At 39.2% G+C, this 16,845-nt stretch overlaps 2 protein-coding genes across 4 annotated transcripts in view; one reads left to right on the plus strand and one right to left on the minus strand.

Moving 5' to 3' along the window:
- The window catches only part of ELK3 (ETS transcription factor ELK3), a 176,998-nt gene that overhangs the window by 134,716 nt on the left and 25,437 nt on the right, over positions 1–16,845 (plus strand). The window lies entirely within an intron of this gene.
- CDK17 (cyclin dependent kinase 17) overlaps positions 1–16,845 on the minus strand; it is a 239,188-nt gene that overhangs the window by 55,685 nt on the left and 166,658 nt on the right. For all 3 annotated transcript variants that reach the window (XM_089651896.1, XM_089651901.1, XM_089651892.1), the window contains one exon: positions 3,871–4,004. In XM_089651896.1, the coding sequence (XP_089508022.1) occupies positions 3,871–4,004 (134 nt within the window). The remainder of the gene's footprint in view (positions 1–3,870; positions 4,005–16,845) is intronic.

Genomic DNA, 16,845 nt, shown 5'->3' on the forward strand with positions numbered 1-16,845 from the left:
AATTGCGCGGTCATGCAACACTGTACCCATATGAATTTTTTACCATTTTTTTGAGACAGATAAAGTTTTATTTCGGTGGTATTTATTCACCACTGGGATTTTTATTTTTTTTGCTATGTAAATGAAAAAGCCCAAAAATTTTGAAAAAAAAAGTGCTTTTCTTATAAAATTTTGCAAATAAATATTTCATCATAAATCTTGGCCAAAATGTATTCCGATATCTTTTTAGTAAAAAAAAAAAAAATAAGCCAAATTAATTTAAAACCAAAAATTATAATTGTTCAACTTATTTTTACATTTTTTTTTATATTATTTGTTTTTTTGCATATTGTCACGATAGCAGTACAGTGTCACCATGGTGACACTGTACTACTTGTGGAGGGTGATGAAGATTTTTTTTTTTACACGGATTGCTTTTACACCCATATAGGATGTAAAAGCAATCATTTCTCTTTCTCTGTCTGCATTCTTGCAGCCATTGAGAACTACTGAGTGAGCTGTGATTGGTCACAGCTTGTCACATGGTACAAGGCTGTTGTGAATTGCCTTGTACCATGTGACCTCTGTGATCATTCACAGATTTCACACGTAGTAAGCAATGATGTCACAAGTCACATCTTGCTTACTACTTTGCATGTGATCACTGATTGGCCAATCAGTGATCACATGATCGGGACCTCGTACAGAGGTCCTGTCAGACGATCGGTGTTTCACTGTGTCCAGAGGACACAGCGGGCACTGGATCGCGGTGCTGCACACTCCCAGGGAGTGCGCACAAGCAGAGTGCGGGGAGGCCGTTTATAAACGGCCGCCCGACCCTGCACTGCCACCATCCGGACGTTTATATACAACGGCCGGATGGGAGGTGGTTAAGCTTTGGCAATAAAACCTGGAAGCCGATTGGTTTGTATGCAGAGTTGCAGCAGATTTTGCACTCTCCAGTTTTAGTAAATAGTAAAAGGTTCTACCCAGCAGGTTCTACAACTTTTACCTTGTCAAATATTCCAAGTATATAATGAGTTTATACCTTAACCCAGTATTATTCCCTACTCACCTTGAAGTGTTTGTTCACCTTTACAGAAAAAAGTAAAAGGCGAACACCATGCACTCTCCAGGCCCACTGTACTTATCCCTCTTCACTTCAGCGAAGAAGGAGATGATCAGGGATTTCAAATCCACAGACCACTGGTAAAGCTGCATGAGCACGGATAGCTTAGCATCCCTGGAGGTAAGTACAGCAAGAACCGGGGATTGGGGGGTGGGCGCTAAAGGGTGTATGGTGTAAGTTTGCCTTTACATTTTTTACTGAAAAGACGAATTAACACTTTAAAAATTGCCAAATTCACTAGTTTTGTTACTATGTTCTCCCGATGTATCCTAAAAGTGCTGCTGTCACTTCAAAGTCCATGTTTCACCCAGACAACATAGGTAACATGAGCAAAATCTAGGCAGATGGCTACAGTATATGTTAGTCTCTCCCTTCCATGTTTTCTGACTTTGTAAAAGCAAGCAGCATCTGTGTGGAATTCAGTCACTAAATATGTCAAAGGATGTGGTTCACAATGTGCTTAAGATAGTCTAACGCAGGCCCAGAGCAAAACGCAAAACCTTACCACACTATAATAATCCTTACTTATGTTTGTTTTCCGTCTTCTGACATTTCTATTTCCAGGACACGGATTTCCTCATCAACGTCTTTTACTTCTCATTTACCTATCCAGTTTAAGTCTTTGTAACACTATCAAAAAATACTGAATGTATTTCTATTATTCTTTGCCAGTTGTTTGAAAGACTGTAAACATGAGCTCACATTCAAAATTTATTGCAGCCCTCTTTCTTAATTTATATTATGCAGCAGCAGTTCTTGTTTTCCTTTTAAATGGCCTTAAAATGGTTCTAAACCTTTACATATACCCAGTGAAGTGACTGGCCTCAGGTGATACACAGAAATGAAACAAACCCTTCTACATAAGTTGTACCTGTCTATCTGCAGTCTTATCTACATCCATTCAAAGTGCTGAATTTATAAAGCTTGACTGATACTTCAGAAAAAAGGGGGCAGAGAGCTGGAATTACACATTTCAGAGCTTAGAGAGCTGACTGGAGGAAAGAGACACACCCACTTCCACACAGCTCACAAAAACAGAGCTGAGACTGTCAATCTGCTGGAGGTCCCTCCTGTCACCATTTTTCTGTTGGTGTCAGGAAAACTTGTCAAAAGGGATTCATGCTGATAGCAGAGGAATGAGGCAGAAGACAGAAATGACATGTTGTGTATTTCTGTCTGCATAATTGAGACAAGGACACACTATAGTGGGATTTACTTTGTTCATATTTCACATCTGGGATTTACAACCATTTGGTATCATCTTCATTATTTACTTAAATTTCAGTGTCAAACTTTAGCTAAACAGAACAACCCAATACCAAGAATTGTACAAATACAGTTTATCAATCAAAGACTGGACGTAGAACAAAATGTGAGCTTTCTGAATTTATATCTTGCTATTTTAGTTATAGTTTGCATTGAAATTATTTGTATCATGCAACAATCTTGTCCCATTTAAGGCCAGATAAAGCAGGGTAATGCTAGTGTTTTGCAAGCTTAATTTCAAAGTCAAAGGGATCCTTTAATGCTTTACAAAGAAAAGGCAATGCAGCAGTCCCTTGGGGCAGAAATCAGAATAATGGGAATCACATTCATGTTGTTGCAGTGAGGAAGGCATCCTGTGTAGCACTGAAACATCAACTATTTGTTTTAACATTTTTCTAAAACATTCTCAAAGGATTGCTGTTTTTTCCTTTTACTTGTGGAATATGCCGCACCACTACTTTCATGCACCCAACCTTACATAGTGCAAAATTGAGGGGTTACCTCTGAGGTTGTTTAATTTCATCTTTTAAAAAAAATCACGTGTTTTGCAAAAAAAAAAAAAACAGATGAAACATTAAAACTAGTAAAAAACAGAATATGGGGCTGAAATGTAAAAGATTTGTTTGGGGAATAACTAAATTAGTCTAAGCTATTATCAAAAAAGGACAAAAAAACAGGAAGCTCTGCATAGCAGTGATGGACACTTTTTGAGAAAAAGTACCACAGATTTCAGTAACAGTTGACTGGTGAACACAATCTGTATACTGGTTTACCAGCCATCCAGACAGCTATAGTGATCACTTAAATACACCTAGTTCCTCACCTGTAAGTAACAGCAAACGTTCACTTATTGGGAACTGCGTAAATGTAGGTATTGCTGGAATTTGCTAATTAAATTAAAGTGGAACTAAACCCATCAATTTTATGGTTAAAAAAAAAATAATTTTTCGTCATGATGGTAAGGAGGCTAAGATGGCAGCCTCCTTGGTTGAAAAAGGACAGGAGGGTTTAGTTGTACTTAACATTAAAAGCATTAACTTTCCCTCATTTGGAACCTCAGTTGTCTTTATTGATGTGATACATAAAGTTCTACACAAAAGATACTATTTAACTAACAAAAGTATTCTACTACAGGAAACTTTTCATTCAGCCTCGAAATTACTGATTTCTGTTTTAAAAAGCCAGTATCAGGGAAGAAGTGGTGGTAAAAAAAAATGCAAGGGTGGATTTAACCAATCATTTTTTGAGTGACGGTGCATCTTTTGCAAACATATTTTTTTAAAAAGGTATTCTCCTTTTCTCATTTCAAAAAGGTGCATCAGGAGAGCTTATTATTCTCCCAGTATGACAAAGCTAAAACTTTAATGTCCTATGTTTTACTTACAGACACCTCATTAGGATTGCCTACATACAAATCATCTATTCTGTTTAAATGGCATAGAAATACGATAATGCCTTTGATGTGTTCCACAGACATGAGATGATGCTGTTATTACCTCCATTGAAATTCTCCGGTGTACTCTATTCCTGAGGCAAACACCTGTTGGTGACTGGACTTCATCAGATGATGTTCCCGAGGCCTGGTCACTTTCTCCGTCAGATCCCATTTTCAGGTTTTCATGCACAATGTCTGGAAAAGAAAACCACAGGAATTTATGACATGGCCATTACAGGAATCACCATTATCCTGCAAATAAAGACATGTTTGCAAATACTCGCTCAGTCAAATTAACAATCTTACTCCGGTTGGGCGCACAAAAAAGGAGTGCACTTTAACTACTATTTTATCTTTATCTACTTTGTAGATTCAAAGAAATCTAAGGTCACAACATGCACTTTTTTTTCTTTATAACATCAGCATTGTTATAGCAATACAAAGAAAACTTATTCTGACAATCCAATATGAGCTTACTTGAAAAATCTCCTTTCATGTTGTGAACGCTACCTGTCTGCTGGCCGTCTCTTTCCACAACTTCCTGGATTCCCTGCATGCTTGGCAGCTTCTAGTCTGCTGTTTAGGTTCAATTTCTAAGGAATACATATCCTACAGTACCTTGTTCCCTGCAATCAGTGATTCCTGTACTGCATTCTAAATTCCTGCTCTCAACATCACTGAAGTCCAGAAGGCAGGCTCCATGAATACTGTGACACAGCAGTGCCTACAGGATATAGCAAATAGGTGTCACAGAATTCAAGGAAGTAAGTTGACAGACTTCAAGATTGATTTAATAGGAGTAAGCTAAAAAGAAACAAAACATAATGTTGGGCTGAATATATGATTTTACATTTAGACAATAGATAAGGGAAATTAAAGTGTTACTAAACCCAGGACCCTGCATTCACTATATCCAACAGAGCACTGGTTAAAGCTTGTAGGAGTTTTCTTTCTGCTCTAGGAGGATGCAAAACCCCTGACCTCTGTCTGGACAGTGCTGATTGGCCCTGTGCTGAACACATGCACTCTCCCAAGTTAAAAAACCCTCTCTAGCAATACACACTAAACTGAGCATGTGCAGAATGGCTACAGGTTCAGTCTGTCTTATCAGGACGTGGACATTTGAACAAAAGGAAGGGCAGAGAAGAAAGGATCAAACAGGCTTTTTACAAAATGCAGTGGATTAACCCCTTAGGTTCCAGTGAGTATAACAAACATGCTTTACTGCATGTACAGACAGATGTTACTGTTGTGAGTAAGTAACAGGTTAAAGCTTAACTTCAGAAATAGTTTGTATTGTATACTTACACTGGTTCAGCTTGGCACAATGTGAGTATGTATATCTCAAACATGATGGACACCTGGTAATCATTGTAGTGATAATGTAGTGCAGTGTAATAGTAATTGGCACTACTACAGTGATCCCGGATTCCTGGATGAAGGCATTAACATGCATGTTTGGTTGAGCCAAGCATGCAAATGTATAAAGCACTCTTTTCGGTATTTGGAAGATTTGCTTTCCTGAAGCACAGGTGTGATCTGACTATAATCTATATGTAAACCATCTATATACACTCACCGGCCACTTTATTAGGTACACCTTGCTAGTGCTAAGAAAATATCCCCCACACCATTACACCACCAGCCTGAACGTTGATACAAGGCAGGATGGATCCATGTTTTCATGCGGTTTACGCTAAATTCTGACCCTGCCATCTGAATGTCACAGCAACCAATCTAATAAAAATGAATATGCAGCGCTATAAAACATATATCCTATAAAAGTAAATAGGTATAAACATATAAGTGAGCGCTGATATGAGGGTAGTGCAGTGAAATTGCGTCTATGAATGACGTAACAGTAATAACGTGACAGTGCTAGTGAGTCCAATCACAAAATAATGATGTCCATAATGCAAAGTGATCCATGCTTCGTGACCATCAATACTCTCTGTGAGGAAGTTTCGGACTCGTAGCCTGTTCTGAGGTGAAGGTGGAGAAGGGACCCTGGATCCTCGTGTCTGCTAAGGTGCAGGCAGCCTAACAGAGAAGTCCTCCATGTGAGCAGTGCAGCAGCTGGCAGTGACCAGAACCGGAAAACCGGGAGTGAGCGCAGGGCCGGAGAAGTTGTGAAGTGAGGCTTGATTATTGCGAGCCTCACAAGGTGGAGCCATCTGGGAGTGTGAAGGCAATACTTAGAGCTGCCTGATGAGTCTGTGAGTGGAATGAGACCCACGAGTGTGAGTTATCATCTTGAGTGTCCACTGCTGAGCCTGGTGACCCCGCAGCCCCAGACCAGATCCCAATGACCCCATTATAAGGATATACATATAAGGCGCATATTATATGTACTTCTGGTAAGTGCATCACTTCACCAGATTTTGGCACCAGTATTGATGGTCACGAAGCACGGATCACCTTGCATTATGGACATCATTATTTTGTGATTGGACTCACTAGCACTGTCACGTTATTACTGTTATGTCATTCATAGATGCAATTTCACTGCACTACCCTTGCGCTCATATCAGCGCTCACTTATATCATATGTTTATATCGATTTACTTTTATAGGATATATGTTTTTTAGAGCTGCATATTCATTTTTATTTGTTATTTTAAGGTGTTGAGGTTTTACCTTTTTATGCTAGCTGCTTCCTCTTTTGCTTAAAAACGTTGCGCTCACATTTGCTCTTTATATACACAGCAACCAATCTGCCACAACTGCCGTTCACTGGATATTTTCTCTTATTCGGAGCATTCTCTGTAAACACTAGAGATGGTTGTGTGGGAAAATCCCAGTAGATCAGCAGTTTTTGAAATACTCAGACCAGCCCATCTGAAACCAACAACCATGCCACGTTCAAAGTCACTTAAATCCCCTTTCTTCCCCATTCTAATGCTCAGTTTGAACTTCAGCAAGTCATCTTCACCACGTCTACATGCCTACATACATTGAGTTGCTGCCATGTGATTACCTGATTTGCAATTTGTGTTACCAAGCCATTAAACAGGTGTACCTAATAAAGTGGCCGATGAGTGTATGTGTAACTAACCCCCTCACTCCATTCAGCTACTGGGAGTGACGAAAGCTAGCTCTGCATAAGCTCCAAATCATGACTTGGAAATTACACAGAGCTGAGGACTCTTTCCACTCCACTATGTGACAGTGCTCACTTTAGCTAAACAGAGTGTTGGGGGGAGGGCAGGAGAAAAGATAAGTATAAGCCCTGCGGCAAGTCCACCACAAAAGTGAACATGTTGCTTTGCCATGTATGAGCAAACCAAAAAAGTCCCTTTTAGGCAGTTTAGTTGTACTCACCAGTTAATATATACATTAGGCTTCAGTTTGGAATAAACAAAAACCTATCCATGTCACATACATATAAATCATCTCCTGATGGTGGAAACTAAGAAAAGCTTAAAGTCTGAGAAGATCATTACTTATAATTTGAGAAGACCCTTTGAAGATCCTTTTTACCCATGGCTATCCACTCTACAATACATGGAAGGAAGGCTCTTCATAATGCTTCCTCAACAGCACATAATAGATTATTTTCCTTAACATTTGATATTTCTACATTTACCATTTGTTTTCTGAGATTACCAGTTCATAGCATCCTAACATACCAAACACGGATTAGCATCCAGATTAGCTCTTTAATGGAAGACATCTCTTCTGGCTAGACTAGCAGAACTTCGTTGTAGATATACCTTTTCCAGTCTTTATCATATGAATTTAGTAGACCTTGAGCAAAATGTCAGCTATCAGTGGGTATTAAACACACTAAGAACCTTTGACTGAGGTCAATTTATTTTGCACAACAAGCAGCAAAGTGTTATTGCTCATCTTGAACTATAAATGGATCTTCTGTAAGTGATGGAATTACAATTTTTTGCAATTACAGCACTGACGCTTCCCATGGAACTGGACTTTTATATAAATGATTGCTGTTGTGTGCCACACAGATTCTGCTTATGTTTGCAAAAGCCTTTTCATAAAGCTGCTAAATTAGTTTAAAGAAAAGAAGAAAAATGCAACATAGAACAAGTGGCTCTTGTTTTATGAGCATAATGAAGTAATGAAATGCCTTGTCTGTGCTGTAAAACAAGCCAATAGTCAAAGAATTCCTAATCACATACAGTATACTGAGGAGCAATCAGCATACAGTAGAGCTCTTAAAGGGGTACTGCAGATTACTCCAAAATTAAACTGGTAATGAAGATCCGCTTGTATGCAACATGTGCAGCAAGTGTTTGCTCAGTGTGCTGCCTACAGACCTAGCTGAGTGTTCATGAAAAAAGGTGGTGGGACCATGATATGCTGAGTAATCTTGTCAGAACAATACAGAGGTGAAAGGGAAAGAGGAGAGTAAAGCAGCCCATACATTACAGATATGTTATTAGTTAAAAATAATGACTTGATCCCTGGGGAACCCTCCCCGCTGAGCTATTGTATTCTGACAGCGGGAAGAATTCCCGGTGTCAAAATACACTGATCAGCACTGCCAGCTATAACCCGTCACGATGATCGAGTGGGAAAAATCCGACAGTTTGGTTGTACAGAATTTGATCAGTAGATTGACCTCTTTACAACCAGCCTACCCATACATGGATTTAAATTTGGCCAATCCCTGTAAACTGTCCAAATTTTGATCCATGTATGGCCATATTAATGCAAACAGAAGCTAGCAGTGGGGTTATGTAGGAGGGATGCAATCAAAATTAGACTTCTAGTCTGTCCAGTCTACATTAGGTTGGGAACTTTTCCTGCCAATGACAGACCTTTTCTCTGCACTGCATAGTATTATGAACCAATTAAAAGCCCTAACTGCTTTAAGTACATCAAAACTGGAATTAGAATAAATCACCTATGAGTATATCTTTAATTTCACCAAACTGAAAATGTATAAAGAACAGCAGTGTATGTTGATTTAACTTTTTAATTTAAATTAATGAACACATTCAGTTTTGATATGCTGTGTTAAAATAATCTATTCATTGTGATTATAGTGTATATGCAAATTAAACAGAAAAACACAAATCTGCTTTCAGTTATCTCACTGACATACAGTAGATATCACATACAGTAATAGTGTAAAAACTCAAAGGCTGATGAATCATCAACATAATTTATCAGATCCTAATTTCTTTTTACTTTATCTAGATAAACAAGGAATCCTAACCCTCCAAGGAAGATATACTTTTCTATGCATGTTGCCTTTCTGCCATTAAATTCAACAACCAGTGGGCTGAATCACCCAAGGGTTTATCAGCTATCTCAGAAGCTTGGCTACAGGACTTCACTGCCGGAATTTCCACCTCTGCTTCTGATGCTACAAATGCTGTGTTCTCTACATTTGCTTGATAGGATGAAGATTCCCATCCAAAAAAAGGTTTGACAAGAGTGTAAACTGTTCAGATTTTTCCTCCAAAGCCTAAAAAGAGAAGCCAGAAGATGATTTATGTTGCCAGTATGTAAGTTACTAACCCGCTCATTATTAAGACTCTGAACCGTCAATTAAATAAGTCCTGAGATATATATATATTTTTAACATGTAATATGTGATAGGCAGGTTAGATCTGATATTTGTGAGAAATGACTTACTAGGCATGAAACCAGACTTCTCCAAAAAGCCCTAAAGATTATTGCAGTGTTTAAAGGGAACAAGATGAAAAATAAAACACATTTACAGTACACCCCTCACATTTTTGTAAATATTTTATTATATCTTTTCATGTGACCACTAAAGAAATTACACTTTGTACAATGTAAAGTAGTGAGTGTACAGCTTGTATAACAGTGTAAATTTGCTGTCCCCTCAAAATAACTCAACACACAGCCATTAAAGCCTAAACTGCTGGCAACTAAAGTGAGTACACCCCTAAATGTCCAAATTGGGCCCAAAGTGTCAATATTTTGTGTGACCACCATTATTTTCCAGCACTGCCTTAACCCTCTTGGGCATGGAGTTCACCAGAGCTTCACAGGTTGCCACTGGAGTCCTCTTCCACTCCTCCATGACGACATCACGGAGCTGGTGGATGTTAGAGACCTTGCACTACTCCACCTTCTGTTTAATGCCCCACAGATGATCAATAGGGTTTAGGTCTGGAGACTTGCTTGGCCAGTCCATCACCTTTACCCTTAACTTCTTTAGCAAGGCAGTGATGGTCTTGGAGGTGTGTTTGGGGTCAGTATCATGTTGGAATACTGCCCTGCGGACCAGTCTCCAAAGGGAGGGGATCATGCTCTGCTTCAGTATGTCACAGTACATGTTGGCATTCATGGTTCCCTCAATGAACTGTAGCTTCCCAGTGCCGGCAGCACTCATGCAGCCCCAGACCATGACACTCCCACCACCATGCTTGACTGTAGGCAAGACACACTTGTCTTTGTACTCCTCACCTGGTTGCCGCCACAAACGCTTGACACCATCTGAACCAAATAGGTTTATCTTGGTATCATCAGACCACAAGACATGGTTCTAGTAATCCATGTCCTTAGTCTGCTTGTATTCAGCAAACTGTTTGCGGGCTTTCTTGTGCATCATCTGTAGAAGAGGCTTTCTTCTGGGACGAGAGCCACGTAGACCAATTTGATGCAGTGTGCAGCGTATGGTCTGAGCACTGATAGGCTGACCCCCCCCACCCCTTTAACCTCTACAGCAATGCTGGCAGCACTCATACATCTATTTCCCAAAAACAACCTCTGGATATGATGCTGAGCATGTGCACTCAACTTCTTTGGTCAACCATGGCGAGGCCTGTTCTGAGTGGAACCTGTCCTGTTAAACTGCTGTATGGTCTTGGCCACCTTGCTGCAGCTCAGTTTCAGGGTCTTGGCAATCTTCTTATAGCCTAGGCCATCTTTATGTAGAGCTACAATTCTTTTTTTCAGATCCTAAGAGAGTTCTTTGCCATGAGGTGCCATATTGAACTTCCAGTGACCAGTATGAAAGAGTGAGAGCGATCACACCAAATTTAACACACCTGCTTCCTATTCACACCTGAGACCTTGTAACACTAACGAGTCACATGACACTGGGGAGGGAAAATGGCTAAGTGGGCCCAATTTTCACATTCTCACTTAGGGGTGCACTCACTTTTGTTGCCAGTGGTTTAGACATTAATGGCTGTGTTTTGAGTTTTTTTGAGGGGACAGCTAATTTACACTGTTATACAAGCTGTACACTCACTACTTTACATTGTAGCAAAGTGCCATTTCTTCAGTGTTGTCACATGAAGAGATATAATAAAATATTTACAAAAATGTGAGGGGTGTACTCACTTCTGTGAGATACTGTATATTAGTTACATTTTGAATGAAGTTACTCAGCTCTCAACCACTTGCTCAACACATGTTGCCAATTCACCCACATTTGGCTATAGCTCACTTAAAGCTACACCTCTGTGTAGAACATTATTAGGACTATTTATATAATATTTGCGTGGCGAATGTCACAAGCATCCACATCAAGGTTGCAAAATATTTCCCCCCCATTTTCTGTAATATTATGATGCCCTATTATAGTCCCCTCAATCTAGTGGCCAAAATGCAGTATACTTTTCTGAAATTCTTCAATCAGAAAACATCACATTTTAGCCACTAGATAGAGCCAACAATCATAGGAAGTCATAGTATTAGACAAAATAGGGGGAAAATGTGTGCAGCCTGTGATTTACCTCAGAGAGTGTTTTATAAATACTGGAGGATGAGAGCAATTATTGCCAATATGGCCTTTCCATTGTTCCTCCACATATTGCAACTGTGCCATTTTTTTGTCCTTTTTCCCTTCAAAAACTGCCAATTTAGAATTGTCACGCCATCTTTTTACACTACAGGAGCTGCTGAAACATGTATGGTCTCCACCATACTTTATAAGCTATATTCTGTATAAAGCTGGGCATACACTGTTTAAATGGAATCTGGTTCCTGATAAACCAGCTGAAATTCGCTTACTGGTGTGGCACTGTTGGCCACCTCATGTCAACATCCTTCAACTGAAAAGTGAAGGAGTCAGGTGGAATATTTCTGACTGTTCGGGCAGCTGTCAGAATAAAATAGTCTTAATGGGATTTTCATCCACCCGTGTACTATAGTGTAGATAGAGGATTCTTAGCGTTTATTTTTTGTTTTCAGTTAGCCTATAAAATCTAAGGTTGAATGGCTAGCCTAAAGTTGGCTAAACACTAATTTTCCAATGAAGGATCATATGAACATTTTTGTGAAAATTCTCTGTACACTGGGGAACTTGATAATTGTCTATTTCAAAACTGTGTTTCGTTTTTAATATTTGATTTTAAAATGAATGGACTTTCTTGAATGAAAACTACATACAGTATATACTGCTAGAAATTTGTTCCTTAACAAAGAAAAAAAATCCATCCTGCTCCATCGATTGAAAACAAACGTTGATTTGACCTCATTTATGATTAGAAAATCAAACGAATGTGAACAAAATTCCACTAGTGTATGGCAAGACACAATCAGTAGACAAGAACAACAATTTGGAGGGGGTCAACAGTAGCTCCCTCAACAAGAAAAGTTGTAAAAAAGTGATAATTAAGAATTCTGCCCCTGCTCTGTCTTTTCTATTAGAGTGGAGTTCCTCTACAAAAGTATTTTTTAACCCGGTTAATAAAATATCTGCTTGCAAAATGAAAACACTTTTGTTGTTCAAGTATCTTGCAGCTGTATGACTAATACCACAATTTAAACCATAAATCTAACAGAATTAATTTAACATCAAAACACAGCTGAAACCCGCCTGACATTCATGTGCCCTCGGTTATGTGCCAACTTCACTAATATTTAATTTCTGTTGTCAGGATTAATAACGGAATTTAGAGAGGCCATCAATTTCAGTTTTTTATGTAAAAACAGCTCAGATGCCAAAAGTTCCTGTGTGCCTGATACTTATTCATAGGTAAACTAAAAGGTGGCTTACACCACACTGCAATCAACAGCTCAAAACAGTCTAGCTTTCATGAGCTTACAAAGATATATTCACTGATGTGTATCAGAGGATGCCAACCAGCTTTGCGTCAACCACCCTTCAAATAAACAATGTCAGTTCAGGAGATGCTGTTTCCAAAGTACAGATCTGGTAAATGTCAAAGGACTGGAAAAATCTGAAGCTGATGTGGAGATGTGTTCAGAAATACATAAGAATGTTGACAATAAGATGGTCAACTTATTCTAGAAGATATCAAAGCATCTCAGGACAAAGTTGGCAATTTATAGAGGGTGATTCTAAACAGGCTAAGAGAAGAAGAAAACAGAACATTCTGCAATATGAGATGAATGCCAGCAATGATGTATACTGCCCAAATGTCAGGCCACTGATTGGCGATTTAATAGTCGCATTAGTGCACTTGTAACAAAAACAATTGAGTACTGTCCGTTAAACCTTTTTTTTTTTATTTGCACTAACATCCCAAAGCTTTCAGGGTGTACCCCCTTCTTCAAGGCCCAAGCAGTACTAATACAAAAAGTTTTATCAGAAATTTATTAAGAGAATCTTTGAGGGGAAAATAAAAACACACAAAAAAAGTCTTCTGCTTTTCAGAAGAGATCTGGCCAAAACTTTTTTTTTTTACTATGAAAATCTGTAGGTCAGCTTCAGAAGAACCTTTAGCTTTGAGACCAAGTCTTATAAAAACCTGTAGGCTATGCACTTTCTCTCATAGGGGAATTCTGCAGCAGGGGCCAGGTAGTTCTGCTTGCTGTCTAGGGACCTTCTCTTCAAGGAGGAGCATGGAACTCAGGTCCTGAAACCTCACACTGTAATGTAGAAAACATCTGTTAAAGAAAACTCAAAGAACAATCCTTGACTGTAAGAGAGACAAAGCAGTCATGAGTGACACGATGTTCAGATTAGAGGAAAGGTCCTCTGACATCTAATAAGATGAGTTCTCAAATCTTTTCCCCAGTGAAAGTGTTGCAACACCCAGGTGATATCCAGCAAGTCAGATCAAAACATCGACTCACAGAAGAGTTCCCCAATGCTTCACGAACAAAACTCAAAGACTAAATTGGAGGATACATCTATCAAAGGGAGGATGGCGGGAAAATGAATACCCAGATATTCTTGGTCAGCAGAGACCGTCATGGTGTCTTTCCCAAAGGCCGTGATTCCAAACATGGAGAAGAGTCCAACAGGAGTTGAGAGAAAATACTAGAAGTGTATTCTCTCACAATTCCACAACCCATGAAGGCAGAAGACAGCAAGTGCCTACTACACATAGGGAAGATGATGAGGGTCCACAGGCAGTGGCCTCACTTAAGCATGAACTTAAACTGAGCAGCCCTACTTGATAGTAACCCAAGTTTACCAGCATTAGAAACCTTGCAGGTTTCCTCCTAACAAGGTTTGCAGATAACAGGTTGCTTAGTATTGCACAAAGTGCCAGAATCCATGAATCCAATTCCTTCAAGGAGGATTTCCTGAGCATCTCACAATGAGGATGCCAGAAAAATTCACTGAGGTGGACATGAGGACTAGTGTATAGGGTATTGAACTAATGGAGAACACCGAGGTGTAAGGTCCTTTCCCAGAAAAGTAGCAGTAGGAACTAATCGCTGTGCACCTTGTAGAGGGATAGGGCTGAGGAGTGTCAAACACCAGAAGGAGTGCAAGTACAGCTGAGGGAAAAGTATGAAACACCACAAGGGGTGCAACCACAGTTGTCAGTGATGCTGGCAGCAGCAACTAGAAACTGAAGGATCATACATGAGGCATTGTACAGGCTGGTAGCATGGTAACTATGAAAGAGGTAGTGCTTTAGATGATATCACCTTAGAATAGCTGAGAGGAATTTTTTCCCGTGTTTTATTGCAAAGTTGGAATGTGATCAAAAAATTATGTACCACTGGGGGATCAGAGAAGACAAAGTAACAGTGGACTGGGATATGAGAGAAGGTAGTGGGAAATATTATTGGTGAAGGGAGATAAGATAGGATGAAAGAGGCAGCAGTGATGGTGAAGCAACATAGAAAAGCAAGCAGTGAGGATGAGTAGTGGGGGAAGCAGTAGAGTAAGGTGACAGTGGAGCAGAGCGTGAAAGGCAGAATCGAGGGTGGATTAGAATTAGTACAGGGAACACTGGAAATGAAAACTGGAATGTCTGTGCACACAAGACAAAACGCATATTGCATTTTCTGTATGAAGGAAAAAAAGACATAAGAGTTCAATCAATATAGTCCAAATAGCACAGCATTTTGCCTTCATCTATATTAACAGTTATATGGCAGTAACCAGAATTGGTGGACTCTGATTGGTCTTATTTCAGAACCAACACCCTTTTGAGTAGTGAATTTCCTACAGTGCATGCACAATACAAGGGGAACAAAAACAATAATAGTTCATTTTAACTGGTACTAATATAATTTGAAGGAGCCCAATTAGCTGAAATGATAATTACTGCTTTGTGGATATCCACTAAACCAGTTTGTGAATTAGTTTATGTAAGTCAACAAATGCAAACGGTATATATTTTTTTTTTAATTACTGAAGATGAATTCCTGACGTTCCTGAAAAGAGAAGACAGAGGTTGTAGGTAATTATAAGCATTAGATAATAAAGATGAACACAGGGTTTACTATACTAGGCACACATTACCTGTTGGGAGATTTGCAAGACACCAGATCTACTGGACACAAAAACCCTTAAAGCCAAACTCCAGGAGGAAAAAAAACAAAAAACAAAAAAAAAACCTTTTTACTTTATCTTGGTCCAGCTAGTTATCTCTAATGCTGTGTATTCTACATGCAGAGGCTACTGGGGATACTAAAAATCTTAAACTGGCCTTACACTTTTATATTTTTTTACACAAGATTCTTCCATCCACGATACACAGTGTGGAGGAACGAACTGTCCAGTGTGGCTATTGTATTTTGAAAGCTGGCCAGGCCAGCTGTCAAAATGTCCAAACAAAGATTACATCTGATTGAATGCAGCTGCTGTTTGGCTGACAAATTTCCAGTCAGCTCCTTCGATTTTTCACTCAAAGAAGGTCAAGTAGGAAGCAACCCACAAGGCAATACACAGAGCTAATTTCATCCCGCTCATCAGGTACCAGCCAAATTCACTCTGTGTATGGCCAGCTTTAGTTGTCTTCATGACAGATTTATGGTCAACTTTGATCTTCTAGGCTCTGCTGCTGTGACTTGTTGCCTCTAACAATACAGGAGCAGTGGTAGCATGCTCTTCCCCCCTTACCCATTGAAAAAAAATTATTGTATTGTCACCACAGAATATAAGGCATTTTGTAATTGGTAAAGGGGAGAAAAGGAGCAAAATGAACAACAGTGCTGCCCCTTGTTCAATTACAGAATGCCTTGTATTCTGTAAATAAAATACAAAATGTTTTATCAATGGATGAAGGGAAAGGTAGGGGGAGAGCATTCAACCAATAGTCCTGCACTATATAAGACAGCAAGGCAGAACAGCTGAGCCAGGAGGATCAAAGCTGAAAATAAATCTCAAGACAGCTAAGATTTTTAGCAGCCCTCTGAATGTAGCATGCATCAATTCATAGATAACCAAGCTGTACCAACCTAAATTAAAAACAAAACAAAGAAAAATTGAATTTCAGCCAGTTCTTGATGAATGGGTCGAAATTCACTTTGTGGGTAGTCCTGTCAGTACCCACAAGCACCCCACTTGACTGCCTCTGAATCAAAAATCAAAGGAGCCAGTAGGAAAATTAACAGCCAAACAGTGACTGCATCCAACCAGATATTCTGTTCTGGTATTTTGACAGGAATCAGATTATTTTTGCTCAGCCTGCAGACTGAATGAAAATATCTATTGTATCTATAGCCAGCTTTACACAGATGATTAAAGAGAAGGTGAAACGTTCCTGCTCACAAAATCATTAGTCAGAAGAAGAAATATTTGAAGAAGGGATATATTCAACTATTAGTGTTGTAATCACTTTGTAGTACATAAACTGTCATTCTTCCTATAATTGTACCAGTTTGGTTTTGTTTTTAAATTCTTGCAAACTAAAACGTAGAAAGGCACAATTTT

The sequence above is a fragment of the Staurois parvus genome, unplaced genomic scaffold, assembly GCF_062004578.1.
Source record: "Staurois parvus isolate SC_StPar_1 unplaced genomic scaffold, SC_StPar_1.0 ptg000025l, whole genome shotgun sequence".
In the NCBI taxonomy this organism is placed as follows: Eukaryota; Metazoa; Chordata; class Amphibia; order Anura; family Ranidae; genus Staurois; species Staurois parvus.